Consider the following 14,722-nt stretch of genomic DNA (forward strand, 5'->3'; position numbering starts at 1 on the left):
GAGAGGAGGAAGAAGCTTTATGTGAGCAGCAAAGGGAGCACTGCTGCTCCAAGCAGATCTTTTCCTGCCGTCTTCTCCTCCCTGCCTCCAATGTGCCTTATTATTAATTCATTTTTAAAGTGATCTCCCGGTGCTCCCAGGAGCTCCTGGTAACTGTGTGCTTACAATCCCTGTTTGATGAAAATTTAATGAGCTGTGTTAGTGTCTTGCTGCTTTTTGCCATGCTGACTGGCATGGACTTTTGGATAAGGGAGCAGCCAGGATCGTGGCAGAAAGCACCCATCATGACCAAGCGCTGCAGGTGGCATCCCAGGGCCCAGCCCTGCCATCACTGGGCAGCACACAGGATGTCTTCCTCATTGAAGAGTGAGCCCAGGCCTGCCATGAGGATCTCCAAAGGTCTTGGATTGACCTGTGTGAGGGACTGAAATCTAGTGAGCCAGCACAGTCCCATCCATGGCAGCCAGCACTTCTGCAGGGGTTTGGCCTGAACCTGCTGTAGTGGCACAGGGGAGGCATTCTCTGGGGCTTGGGGGGGGTTGGCACCGTGCAGCAGATTGGTCATGAAGGTGCTCTCCAGCCACACAACACTGCAGAGAGCAGCAAAGCATTTCTTTTCTGGGACATCCTTCAGTTTTTATTAATTAATTATTATTGTTGTTGTTGTTGAAACCCTTCTAAAATGTTAAGTATCATCTCCTGGTGCTCCTGGCTTCGAGCTCCCAGCGTTGTATTGGGAAGTAGCCAGCAACAGGCACTGGGCTCCCTCCCAGCCCATGGTCCTGCCCTTTGCCAAGCTATGTTTTCCCCTGCACTGCTTGTGGATGAGTGGTTAATTAGAAATTGAGCTCAGCTCCAGCCTTTTCCTAATCATAAGCTCTACAAGGGCTGCTTAGGTTTGCCCCCATGCATGGCCCCCAGCTCTGCCTCCTTCACCAGGGAGTGTTTGCCCCCATGGCTTCTCCAGGCTGGTGGGGGATGATGGCAAGGATGGAGTGGCCAGCTGGGCTGTGGCAAGGGTTTAGCATAAGCTTTTGGCCCCAGTCCCTCCTCAGGCCAGCCCCTGCCATTCTGGGGTCACTCAGAAGCCTAGAGTCCCCTAGAACATGGATCAAGGATGTGCAGGATGGATGTGCCATGGTGCAGTACGGCAGTGTCAACACTTCTGGCTGCATTCACAGGCACTGGAAACAGCCAAGTCTCCTCCTTTCCCATTCCCTGACTGAGGAGAAAACTGGCTCCTTTACAGGCATGGGAACTGCAGGGTGTTTGTTTAAGAGAGAGGATTTGAGTATAGGAAAGGAGCAGGATTGTCCCCCTGAGAGCAAGCCGGGCCCGGCAGCGTGCAGGTGCTGCCGGGCACGAAGCACCACGGGGAGCTCGGAGCCGGCAGCGTGGGAGGCACAAGATGCTGCAGGAGCCGCTTGAGATGAGGCAGCCGTCCAGGTTCGCTTTAGAAACGAGCCGACCGTGTGCCATGCTCCTCGGGCTTCTCTCTGCTGTCACGGGCAGGAGGTTGGCAGAGCCATCCTGGATTGCTGGCAGCGAGGGAAGGTGACGCCAAGCCCTGCATGGCAGCCAGGTGCTCAGGAAGGAAGGGGGGCAGGGGTCCTGGTGTCCCTTAGGCTGGATGTTAGGGAGAAGTTCTTCCCAGAAAGAGTGACTGGCCATTGGAATGGGCTGCCCAGGGAGGTGGTGGAGTCACCATCCCTGGAGGTGTTTAGGAAGAGCCTGAATGGGGCACTTGGTGCCATGGGTTAGTTGATCAGATGGTGTTGGGTGATAGGTTGGACTCGATGATCTCAAAGGTCTTTTCCAACCTGGTTAATTCTATTCTTAAAAAAAAACTAAATAAAGGAGACCCAGCTGTGGGGAGCAGGGAGAAGCTATGTTCACCTTCAGGCCTGACCCTACCTAAGAAAGATGGTCCACGGGAGCCTTGCTTTCCCCCATGGAGTTTTAAGCTTGGCCAGAACCATCTATCCCGTGCTGTGCAGTGGAAGCTGCTGCCATTGCCAGCTGGTGCCCGGGACGGAGTCCTCCCATGGGCTGCGACCACACAGTGTCCCCCAAAGCATCTGGCACCAGCCCTGCACGGCTACTGGGGCCTCTTCCAGCAGGGAAGCTCCTCTGTTCTGATTCAGCCATGCATAGCAAATCAGCTGCTGGAAAATAAAGAGCCAAGCTGCTTTTTTGGCCCGGGACGCACTGAGAGCGGTCACTAAACCTTCCTGGAGGCCAAGAAGCTAAAGCAGCCGCCTGCCACACACAGGCTTGCAGCAGGACGCAGGGTTCCCAGGAGCAGGATGGGGAGGCTGGCAAAAATGGATTTGGGGAGGGGGGAAATATATATATAAATAAATATGTATATTAGAGAATTGCATTTCCCTTCTGTGTTTAAAGTGCCTGAAGAAAACCAGGGGCTCCTCTGCAGCTGGCACCTCTGCTGAGGCACAGAAAATAGCAGGGAGAAGATTAGGATTGAACTGGCTTGGAGTCTGTGTAATCAGGGAAAATATCTCGGTGATTTGCTATTATAATTTTCAATAACAAACTGCAGGGCTCCTCCTGCACTAATAATAACAGCTTGAATGAGGTGGGAAAAGAACCTGCCACGGGCTGGTTGTGTGTGTGTGTGTGTGTGTTTGCGAGAAGCACTTCACAATTTCCCCCCCTCTCCTAATTTTGAAGAGGTATTTTTAGTGCATATTTCAAAGAGCTTTTACGTAAACACATCTGCAGGAGTTTTTGCTTGGAAATGTCTTTACAACCTTCCCTTCTGCCTCCTCCCTCTCCTGGGACAAAGGAACTGTTTGACCATTTTCCTTTTCAATCAGATGTGCAAAGCCAGAGAGCAAGAGAGAAAAGAAAAGGATGGTTTTTTTGCCAGTGCCTAAAGGCTTCTCAGCCCAAAGTGGTGGATTTTAGAAGAGCCACGAGAAGCTCAGCTCATCCTCAGCAGGGCCGAGAGCCCAGGGCAGAAGCATTTCAGATGTGGTCTTGGCAGGGAGCTGTGGGGATGCATGAGAGCAGGGACCACTTGTCAAACCCACCAGCTGCTCCCTCCTGCCCAGACAAAACCTCTGGGTGAGGGAAGGGAAGGAGTGAGGAGATGTGCAATCACACACCCATGCACTTTGTGCATGTTACTCAGGAGCAGCAGACAGAGCATCCCTGGTGCAAACAGACACAGACACAGGAGTTTTTCCCACATCCCCTCGTGGCTGTGTGCTTGCCACAGAGACCTTCAACAGGCTGATGTTCCCCGTCCCCAGGCAAGGCATCCATCATCATTTTAATGCCACCGAAACATTCACGACTAATAGGCTCATCAGAGATGCTTTAACCTTTTTCCTTTGTGGGGCTCTGGTTGGCTGAAGGCTCTCCTACCTTTACACCAGGGGCTGTGGAGATGATGGAAACATGGAGCCAGGCAGGGCTGAAAAGGGCAATGCAGTAAAGTTTCTTCATTGGCTTTCCCAGGCACCAAGCCCTGAGCTTGGAAATGCAGTCAGTGCAAGGCTGGCAGTGCAGTCAGTGCTCAGGGGCCTCCAAAGTGCTTATGCATGCAGCTGAGTGCACCCAGCACCCCAGTACCCAGCCCCCCAGTACCCAGCCCAGCTGTGAGTGCAAAGTGAAGTAAATGATAAAAAGATTTAAAAAACCCAGGCTTGGTCTGCTTACACTGCTGCTTGCAAAGCAGATGGAAAAAGCAGGTCTGCAGCAAGGCCACTGAGGGCTGGGACTGCTGGAGCCCTTCCTTTGGAGGAGAGGGATGCTGCTGCTGTGGATAGGGACATAGCATTGTGGTCTGGCAGCTGAAAGGTCACTCAGAAAGCAATTTTGCTGCTTTTCCCTCCTCTGGAGAAGAGAAGCTGAGTTACTGCAGGGGGGGAAAAAAGATGATTGATGAAAGCTTTGTGGCAGGAGACTGCTGTGGGGCCAAGGCAGAGGAAGTCAGCTGGGACATGGGTGCCTGCAGGCAGGGGAGGGCAGCTGCCCAGCCCTGGCAGCGCTGAGATGCCAGCGTGCAGGGATTGCAAGTGCGCACCAAACCCGCACCGACGGCGCGGGGCCGCGGGGGACGGGTGCCACTGGGCTCAGCTCCCGGTGAAGCGTGTCACCAACTGCCACATTTCATGGCCTGATGAGATGGCACTTAGCCATGGCACCAAGAGCAACAGACTGGGATGGAGGACTGTGGTGAGTTAGCTCTGCTCCCTGAGGCAGTACATACCTTGTGCTTTTGCCCCATCCTCTGTGAAGGGCGCCAGCATCCAGCCCTGGGCAGGAAGAGCAGTGCAGTCCCACGGGGGCTGACAAGGGGCCCTGAGACTGGGCTGGTTTAAGCCCCAAAGACTCACCCATGGGGCTCACCTATGGCTCTAGAAACCACAGCACAGAATGTTTTGGGTTGTAATGGACCCTTAAATTTCATCTAGTCCAATTCCCCTGCAGTGAGCAGGACACCTTCAACTAGAGAAGGTTAGATCAGTTAACTTGGAATGTTTGTGGGGATTGGGGCATCTACCACCTCTCTGGGCAACGTGGGCCAGTGTCTCACCACACAGGGCATGTTCTGCTCCGAGCTGGCTGCAGCAGCCCAGCAGATGCCCTGCTGTGTGGGGTCTCTTTGTCAGGGGCAGGGATGCTGCTTTTGAACAGGTCTGATGGATAGGCTGGATTATTGCATGGGGAGAAAGACAGGAAAGACAGGAAAGGAAGGGAGGGAGGAAGGAAGAGGGGAAGGAAGGAAGGGAAATGAGTGCAAGCAGTTGAACCATCTAATGGAAATGGAGAATCGTGGAGGGCAGGTGGGAGGGGTGAGCAGCTACCTTGTCCTGGCCCAGCTGCCCATGGCTAAGAGAGCATCCTTAGGGACAAACATGAACCCATACCTTGGGCAGAAAAGGGCTGCAGTCCTCCTTCCCACGATGGAGCAGTGTTGCCTTCCAGCAGGGCAAACCCTGAGCCTCCTCTTTCTGCCTCCTCTTCCTTCTGCCTGCTCTGGCACACATCCCTGTCCCCTGTGCTGAGCGAGCCCTGTGCTTCCAGCTGCATCACCCTGAGCATCCTCAATGCCCTCCTGGGGCAGGCCCCAGCAAAGCACTCGCAGGGGCATTCTCCTTTCTGCTGCAGGCAGGGACTGGCAGGGGAAGGTGTGGACTGGCAGGGGAAGGTGTGATAATCCTCTTTTGAGGCCACAGTAATGGTTCACACCAAACTGCAAGCACTTTTATATCAGTCATGAAAGACATGAAAGATAACAACTAACCCCCCGCATTTTTAGATATATATTCAATCAACATCTATGGAGCTTAACACAAGGGGATTACCAACCAGTTTAGAGGGTTAGTGGCTCTCAGCATTCATGAGAGGAGAATATTTGGTTGGATTGAAGCCAGCCTTTGATGGAATTGGAGAACAATTATTTCCATCAATAATTACTTCCAAGCCCAGAAGAAATAGTTCCCAGCGTGTTGCAGGACAGGAGTCCTTGGGCACCCCAAGGCCAATATGTTTTAACCCTAGGACTTGAAAATCCCAGGGAGCAGGAGCTGGGGTGAGAAGGGGACATGCCCACCATGACCAGGTCCCTCCTGAAAGGCAACAGTGCCCCAGTGTGCCACCAGCCTGGAGAGGGACATTCCTGCCTCTGCTGCTGGAGCTGATCCAGCCCAGGGTTTGCACAGGTCATTAATTTGGGGACATTTTTAATGGATCCTAATGATTGAGCCTCAGAAGAGTGTTTTCAAAAGGGGCTTGGGAAAGGCCACAAGCTAATTAGCTCACACAAAGAAAGCAATTAACCATGTAGCTTCTCAGATGGTTAAAAATAACATAGATGTTGGGAAGCAACTGAGGGATTTATTGCAAGCAGAGTAAGAGATTTTTCAAGGCAGAGGAACCATCACCTGCTGCATATCTGGGGCCACAAATATTTCACCCAGCTCCCTGTTGATCCCTACCTCTTTGCCTGATGCACATCCTTAAATGCTCAGGCCATACAAAATGGGCTCCAAGAACAAGTCAGCTATTAGAGAAAGTGGGAGTTTCTTGACAGAGAAAGCACAGGTGGAGAGAGAGGGGTAATCCTTCTTCTGCAGGTGCTTCTGTGCCAATTACAGCCCAAATAAATTTTGCTAATGGCTGGGGCAGGCAGCAGGATGCTCTCTGGGGTGTGTAGCTCTCTGGCTATGCCTAATGTGCCATTTTAGTGTCACACTGCTCTCTAACAAACCTCTTGGCACCATATAACTTCCTAGATGTACAGCTTGCATCTGGCTCCAACCTCTTGTTCCTATTCCCATCCTCCATGTGTGGTGGTCTCTGCAGCCAGAGAGCCCTTTGGGATGGGGATAGGATGTGAGTGTGTGACAAGGTATTGGCAATACAACAGCATGTTTAGAGGCTGGCATTTGAAATGCAAAAGCTTTTCTGGAGGGTTTTCTACCAGTCTGCAAGCCCAGTGTTGTCTCTGTAGAGCTGGGGAGCTAGAAGCCATAACACAGAGGAAGGTGGCCAGGAGTGCTGGCCCATCGCTCCTCGCTGTTGCATTGGGTCTGGACATTGTGCTGTCCCTGCAGCATGGGGCTGTCCAGCTGCTCCTTGGCTGCCTGGTGCTCCTGGCACGGCTGCCTGAAAGCTGAGCACAGCGTGTCCGTGCTGGGAGGCAGCTTGAGAAAGGGAGCTTCCTGCAGCTTTGGTGGAGCATTTCCCCCCGCAGGCTCAGGCAGTTCACGAACAACCCGCAGCGCTCCTTCACAGCAGCACCTGCCTGAAGGAAAGGAGGATCCCCAGCCCGTGGGAAACCCTTAGCCGGCGAGCCCAGCTGAAAGGACGGTTGTTTATTGCTCCTCGTCTCCCTTGCTCCCACAGCGGGACGCTCAGCTGCCTGCCGTACCCCGCGGAGGACAGGCGGGCCGAGAAGCTGAGCGGCCGCGCAGCCAAGGAGGCTTCCACCACCAACGGCTGCGCAAAAGGGAAGGAGAAACGGGACCATGCTCGCCACAGGACACGCAGGTAGGAGGCAGGGCTGTCTACAGGGCCACCCCGAAGTAGGAGGATGGATGAGGATGTGTCTGTAACTGCTCACCCAGGGGGTCGGGGAGAGCTGGTGGTGGCTTAAAGTACCCTGTGAGTGCCCAGCAAATGTTTGTGATTGCATGAACACACACACACACACACACACACACCAACGTGTGCTCCCAGGGAGACAACTGCACAGAATCACAGAATTACTGAGGCTGGAAAAGACCTCTGAGATCATCAAGTCCAGCCTATGACCTAACACCACTACATCAACCAAACCATGCCACCAACTGCCACATCCAGTCTTTTCTTGAAGACCTCCTGTGATGGAGACTCCACCACCTCCCTGGGCATCCCAGTGCCTAACCAGCCTTTTTGTGAGGAAGTGCTTCCTGATATCTAACCTAAACCTCCCCTGGTGCAGCTTCACACCATGCCCTCTTGTCCTGTCACTACTTGCCTGGGAGAAGAGCCTGACCCCCCACCTGACTACAACTTCCTTTTAGGTAGTTGTAGACAGTGATAAAGTCCCCTCTAAGTCTCCTCCAGGCTTCCACTCCATATCTTGCTCTGACAGCCTGTTTGCAAGTAGCCCTGGCTGGAAGATGATCTGCCAGCCTCCCTGTGTGCAACCAGGTCTGGGGGGTATCCCTGCCAGGGCATCACCCTCAGCAATTCCTCTCTTCCCCCACACACCTAGGCCAGACCAGCAGCATCGTCTTCATTAGGAGACAGCTTTGTTATCAGTTTGTTGCTAGCCCCTGACACCTTGGGGGGGGTGGTGTGTGAAATGAATCAAATGTGGTAGATGAAGCAGCCAGGGTCTCTAAGCAATTCCTGTTAAACTGTCTCTGGGATTAAAGCCTCCCCCTTTGCTTAAAGATGGTGGGAAGAAAGAGCAAGAAAGCACATTTCATATCTTCAGATTTCAGGCTAACTGGAACAATAATCTAAATCGTATTTTTAATTAGACTTTGATTACAATCACAGAGAAACAATTAAAATTGGATCAGCGTGGGGAGCAAGCTTCCACATCAAAGACAAAAGGCTTTATCTTGCAAGAGGGAGAAGGGCTCTACAGATACTGCCTGCGGCTGCATGGCACAGTCAGAGTTTTCTCCCTGCTCTCCCTTGGCCTTGGCAGTGCCTGGCTGTGGCCCTGGGCAAGGGAAGGCTGAGATGCAGCCAGTTTTGTTGTCTAGGGAGCTAAAAAAGGGAAGGGAGGGGGGAAAAAAAAGGGAGGGAAAAGCACATGGGAGCTGGGGTTGAGCATACTGATGACTGAGGGGCTGAGATCAATGTTCAGGTCTGTGGTTTAACAGAGATCCTTAGGGTGGTTTGGGGGAGATAGCTGAGCAACAAGAAGACAGCTTGGAAAAATGTATTTCTTCTACCATATTGCAGAAAAAAAAGAGCCACCAAGCCCACAGTGTGCCCTGTCCCAGAGCAGCACTTCTGTTGGCTGGTGAAAAACCTGGGGGCAGCAAGCAGAAAGGAGTACTTGATTGCTTCTCAGGCTACAGTGTGGTTGCACCTCAGATTTACTGCATCAGAAGCATGCAACACTCAGTTATTCACAGGTCATAGCAGAAGGACTGGCAGACAGTTTTGTTTTGCAGAGCAGTTGGGGGAAAAAAGTATTAAAAGCACCAAGCAATTGCTTTTTTTTTTTGGCTAATGCTATTTTGGTAGTAATTCTAGCCCCAGACAAGCAAGTGTCAGGATGCAGTGGAGCCAGAGTGCTTCCCCCAGAGTGATGTTTGCTCTGTGGCAGTAATTTTATTAACAAGAATGTTTGTTCTTTCTGCAGAGAGGTGACTGTCAGACATTCTCTGCTAGTGGCCTGCTCCTGCTGGCAGAGTGAGCAGTGGGGAAACAGGGGCCCAAGCCCAACAGCCTCTTTTCCAACGGGGATTTTGCAGAGGCTTTGGGGAGCTAGCTGTGCCCCCTGCAAACCTGGGTCCCAGATCTGTTCGGGGATCCACAGGCTGCCACCAGCTGCCCCCCCCCTGTGTTTACAAATGCTTGCTTTGGTTAATGAGCAGCCACAGAGTATCTGTCATATTTTCACTCCAGTGCTCTGAATTAATTTAACCATGGTATTTGCTTCTCAGTGAAACATAATGTGATTTGGCATCATACGTTTAAAGAAGAAATTAATTTACAGCATTTTTCCCCCCCCCCCCCCTTCTCCTCCCAAGGCTTAACAACTGTGTGAGAGATGCATAGCTCATTAAATTATCATAGCATCTCAATAAATATATACATTTCTAATCAATTGCCACTTACCATATGTCAAGTCCTTTATTACAGTCAGATACATCTGTTTGCAATGATTATTGTATGCAGATTAAATGCCAATTAATTATTGAAGGCGTATTTACAAAGAGCAACAAAACCTATAAATCCATTACAGAGGCATTAACCTCAGCAAACATATTTTAAGTAATCAGTGGTGTACAGGAGCTGTCTCATTATATCTCCATTAGACCTGTGGAGGAGACACTTCATTTAAACCGTGACCAAGTTATTCGTTAGAGGGCAATTAGGCAGTCGCCTGTGCCCCAGGTCCACCAGGACTACTGATCTCTGCTCCTGAGGTGGGGGCTGGAGAGAGCAGTCCCATGTGGGCTGATTCAGGTTTTATTTTGATTATGTTTCATTGTTGTTGTTTGGCCTTTTTTTTCCCCACCCCCTCCTCCTCAGCCCTTCCTGTGATGGGGAGCGTGCACCACTGCCAGCCCGGGGGAAGAAGAAGAAAAAGAAATCTGGCCGCAAGAAGCGAAGGAGGTGAGGAGAAGGTGGTGGGACAGGATGGGCAGCCCTCCCCTGTGTGTGAGGGAAGGGAGCCATGGGGACAGGAAATGGGGACAGGGAGCCATCAGCTGTGAGGGAAGGAAGCTGATGGAGAGGGGGACAGGTAGTCCTTTGCATGTGAGGGAAGGAAGTTGGTGGAAATGGGGACAGGGAGCCATCAGCTGTGAGGGAAGGAAGTTGGCGGAAATGGGGACAGGGAGCCATCAGCTGTGGGGGAAGGAAGCTGATGGAGAGGGGGACAGGTAGTCCTTTGCATGTGAGGGAAGGAAGTTGGCGGAAATGGGGACAGGGAGCCATCAGCTGTGAGGGAAGGAAGCTGATGGAGAGGGGGACAGGGAGCCATCAGCTGTGAGGGAAGGAAGCTGATGGAGAGGGGGACAGGGAGCCATCAGCTGTGAGGGAAGGAAGTTGGCGGAAATGGGGACAGGGAGCCATCAGCTGTGAGGGAAGGAAGTTGGTGGAGAGGGGGACAGGGAGCCATCAGCTGTGAGGGAAGGAAGCTGATGGAGAGGGGGACAGGGAGCCATCAGCTGTGAGGGAAGGAAGCTGATGGAGAGGGGGACAGGGAGCCATCAGCTGTGAGGGAAGGAAGCTGATGGAGAGGGGGACAGGGAGCCATCAGCTGTGAGGGAAGGAAGCTGATGGAGAGGGGGACAGGGAGCCATCAGCTGTGAGGGAAGGAAGTTGGTGGAAATGGGGACAGCTAGCCCTCGGTGTGTGAGGGGAGGAAGTGGGTGTAAAATGGAGGTTGGCTATAATGGCTGCAGGGAGGTGTGAGGGGCTGAGCGAGCCCAGGGATGTGCCACCACTTCCTGGCTCTTGCCATCAGGGCAGCAGTGGCCAGGTCGGGGCTCACCTTGCAGCCTGTCCTGGGGGTCCGTGTGGAACCCTGGCCCCACTCTGCCCTGGGGGGATGCTGGTGGCTGGGTAAGTGTTGGGGTGTCCAGGAAGGGCTGTGGGCAGCCCTGCAGTCCCTAATGCTCCTCTGCCTCCTCAGGTCTCCCTCCTACAGCCCCTCACCTGTGAAAAAGAAGAAGAAGAAAAGCTCCAAGAAGCGAAAAAGAAACAGGTATTGATTGATTGATTGATTGATTGCCTTGAAACTATGATTCCCTGCTTGCAGTGGCTGTTGGGGGGCATTGGGCAAGGGGTGGAAGACATCACAACTGTCAGCAGCTGGTTGAGCCCAGCACCAGGAGACTGAGAGAGATGTCAAGCTCCTGGCTCTTCAGAATGGCTGCCAGGAGGTCAGGGTTCAGTCAGGAGGTGAAAGCCAGAGACCTGAGGAGGGACAGAGCCAGCATCTCGTTGGGCAAGGAGGGTACAAAACAGGATGTGTGCCCAGTGCAAACAGATAAGTCTCAGAAGCTGGGGGGTGGGGGAGGAAAGAAAAGCGAGCCAAACCAGCATGAAGTCTGAAAAGTCTCTTCCTCTTGTCCTTGCTGTCCTGTTTCACCTGGTGCCCATCCTTGGGGACACCAGTGGGACCAGTGCCTGGGGCTTGCACTGGTCTCTTTCCCTTCTCCCCCATCCTGCTGAAAGTGTCAGTGCTGGGATGAGGGAAAGGCTCAGACCAGCTTCCCTCATCTGCATCTCAGTCGTCTTTCCCAGCCCTGGGTGACTGCTTCCACGTTCTCCTTCTGAAGTCTCTTTTTAATTTAAAGAACATGATTAAATTTTAAAATTGCAAATATTTCACTGTTTCCTCTCAATCATTAAACCAATATTTGAAGAGAACAGTGGATGCCATCTCCCTTGGAAAGTTCATGTATTTATAATACATTGAACCAAAGAGAGATGCTATCAAAAATGGATAACTGTGTGAAAAGCTGAGCTTGAATCTTAACAAAAAGAGGAGGGAGGAAGAGGGACAAGGATATAGAAAATCCTTCAAAATACTTTCTTCCCAAGGAGGGATTCTTATGCTCCTTTATGGGTGCCATCACCTGACAGAAGCCCTGGGTTAGATGCTTCTTTAGTACCCATTAATGCCCCTGCAAGCCAAGGATAAGCTGTGACTGGTCCTAAAAGGTAGCATGATAAAACAGTAAGTCTTAGTGAGAAATGGAGATTACTTCCAAACACTTGGTAACACTTCAGCTACAGATGTCCACTGACCTTGCCACAGGCAACTCACAGTCCCTCTAGGCAGAACTTGGACCCCTAGGCCAGGTCTTCTGCAAGACAGTGTGCTCCAGGCTGAGGTGAGACACAGCAGAGTGTGCAGTGTACTGGGGCCAGGCCTTGCTGCAAGGAGGAGAATTCTCCGTGCTCCCAGGGTTTTCTGCAAGGACCACCAGCACAGTGTGTCATCCCAGGGATGCTCCAGGAGGCAAGACAGAGGCATGATGCTGGTTTGGCTGTGAGGCTTCTCTGGAATTATGCAGGAAAGATTTTTATCTTTGGCTGCTACTTGGTCCTTCATGCAGAAAACCTTCAGACTAAGTGCAGTGCAAGACTGTGGAGGCAGTAGCAGGGAAAAGGGACCCACCAGGGACAGGGGATGCATCTGATCTCTACAGACTTGTTATCCTGAGGGTCCTATTCTCAGCTATTTGTAGAGTGTGCTAGTCACTTCTACCACACCAGCATTTCTCAGCTACCCCTTGCCAGCTGGCTGAAGGAGAGCTGGGGCTGTTCTGCCCATCTGGTACATGAGATCTTCTCACAATGCTCACTCTAACACTGGGCCTAGGCATGTTGTCTCTGATTTAAATTTCCAGTTTTGTGAGACCCTGTATTCAACATACATGTTTGTGTCTTGCAGGTTATCCTCAAAGAAGAGAAGACACAGGTAAGAGTTGAGCAAGCATGGGTAGTCTCTTAGAAATATGATTTTAATGGTCTCTTCAAGATCTCACAAGGTTGATGTTCCCTGGGTGGGGGCAGCAGAAACTTTTCTTCTGTGTCTCCCTGTGGAGCCCTCCTGGCTCCTTGTGTGGGACTGGGGCTCCTTTCTGCCTATTCAGCCTTATGCATTCCTCAGACCCCACAGGAATCAGGTCTACTGTCCAACCTGTGCAATCAAGCACATAACTGGAGAAGACTTGGGTATAACCTAGCCATGGGCAACCTCATCCCTGTTGCATGCATCCTGAGTCTTCATTTCTCTTATGGTTTCATTTGCAAAGAGTACAGCAGCCCCCAGCAGTGTCCACCTTTGAAACACTTGGACTTACTGGCTTTGCAGGTGTGTACTGGAAGAACTCCCCAGATTCCAGTACGTGTGTGGGCAGTATCAAGAGCTATTGACCTTCTCTGTGGGGAAAATGTAAAGCCACCAGGATGGCTGATCCCTTTGAGGATCCTTTTTGGCCAAGCCCACAAGCTAGATCTGCCAGCATGCATCCAGACCCCCTGTGCTGCTGCAGCATCATTAATCCCTTTCATTTTCATCGCACGCTCTTCAGCAATCCAGCTGTAACTCTGATGTGTGATTGTGCAGCTTTGTATCTGAACTGAAATCTCTGAATTAATTAGCCATTTCTTATTTAGTTCTTCAAGCCCCAAAAGTAAGAGAAAGGAAGAAAGAAAACACAAAAAAACAGTAAGTAGCAATTCATGGAGTTCCCTGCCCTGCCTGCACAGAGCTGTGGGGCTAGGAAGTGCTTGATGCAATGGGTCCCCTGGAGCTAACACCAGCTGCACAGCCCTGAGCAAGTCTCAGGATGATTTTGCAGCTAAGCCCAGCAATTCTGGGTTTGCTGGAATGGAAAAGGCTCTGTAGAGGTTGGGGAATCTTTTTTTCTACCTCTCTTTTGTGCTATCTTATCTTTGTCTCACAAGGATGTGCGGTGTCTTGTTCACCCTGTCCTGAGCAGAGACTCCAGTTTTGTGGTGAGAGCAACTCAAGCCCAGGGCCTCCACTGCCTAAAGGGCAGACTGGCACAGTTACTGAGAAGGGCCTTAGCTCCTCCTGGCTTGCTGCTTTTGCAGGTTACAGTAGGGGCTACTCCTGACATACAGTGCAATCAAATTTCTGAATGGGAGCAGAAGGCAGGGGGACATCTGCCTTGGACTCTTAGCAGAGCACAATCCCTGTCCTGTGGGGCAACCAATCAAGGGGTATGGTATAAAATGTGGTTCCTCAGGGCTGGCAGGAAGGCTTGCAAACCTCCTCTGGTTTCCACTTCTTTGTCTTCTTCCTGGAATTGCATCTTGTGGCTTCTCACCTGCATTTAGAGCAAGGAAATAGTTCTGGAAGGTACCAAACTCCTGTTTGGCTTGGCTGGGATTTGGAATAGCTTGCTACAGACAGAAACTGAACTAGCTGGTGGAAATCTGGTATTAGCAGGACTTGCCCTTTAATTCTTCCCAACACAATCTTTATCCCTGAGACAGAAAAGAGGCAGAGGAGCAATAGTCCCTGACTGTGCCAGTGTCATCCCAGGATGGGATGGGACTGAAGAGACTGGGAACCCACAGGGTGCAGTGTGTTGTACCGCCTGCACAGGCCATCTCCAGTGCATGCAGAAAGCCCCTCTCCTTTTCTCTGTAATTTCTGCCTGTGGAGTAGCACAGCCACCTTGTTTGTTTGTTTGTTTCTCTCAAACAGGCTGCTATGCATCTAGAAATCTCAGTGGTAAAACTGAGGCTTCCCAGGTTATCAGCAAAAGCAGATGTCTATCCCCTCCCCAGCATAGCTCTGGCCAGTAACAGTAGCCCAACAGGGTGTTTAAACCAAAGATCAGATGCCCTGTGCTGGTATGAACTGACCTAGAGGAATGAGAGCTGTTAGAACTGCTCTTTGGGGATAAGCTGGCCAAGGCCTTAAGCTTCATCTTTCAGCTCACAGATCAGAGCTGAGCCACTCCCAGGTTCTGCAAAGTTCTCCTAGCTCCCAGACGTGGATCAGACAGATCCCATGAGCCAC

At 51.5% G+C, this 14,722-nt stretch overlaps 1 protein-coding gene across 1 annotated transcript in view; it reads left to right on the plus strand.

Annotated features, from left to right (window-relative positions):
* The window catches only part of SRRM4 (serine/arginine repetitive matrix 4), a 47,831-nt gene that overhangs the window by 13,531 nt on the left and 19,578 nt on the right, over positions 1-14,722 (plus strand). The window contains exons 2-6 of the mRNA XM_054173293.1: positions 6,880-7,023; positions 9,739-9,822; positions 10,847-10,918; positions 12,617-12,643; positions 13,345-13,392. Coding sequence (XP_054029268.1) covers positions 6,880-7,023; positions 9,739-9,822; positions 10,847-10,918; positions 12,617-12,643; positions 13,345-13,392 — 375 coding nt within the window. The remainder of the gene's footprint in view (positions 1-6,879; positions 7,024-9,738; positions 9,823-10,846; positions 10,919-12,616; positions 12,644-13,344; positions 13,393-14,722) is intronic.

This window comes from Dryobates pubescens, chromosome 25, assembly GCF_014839835.1.
Source record: "Dryobates pubescens isolate bDryPub1 chromosome 25, bDryPub1.pri, whole genome shotgun sequence".
NCBI classification, from domain to species: Eukaryota; Metazoa; Chordata; class Aves; order Piciformes; family Picidae; genus Dryobates; species Dryobates pubescens.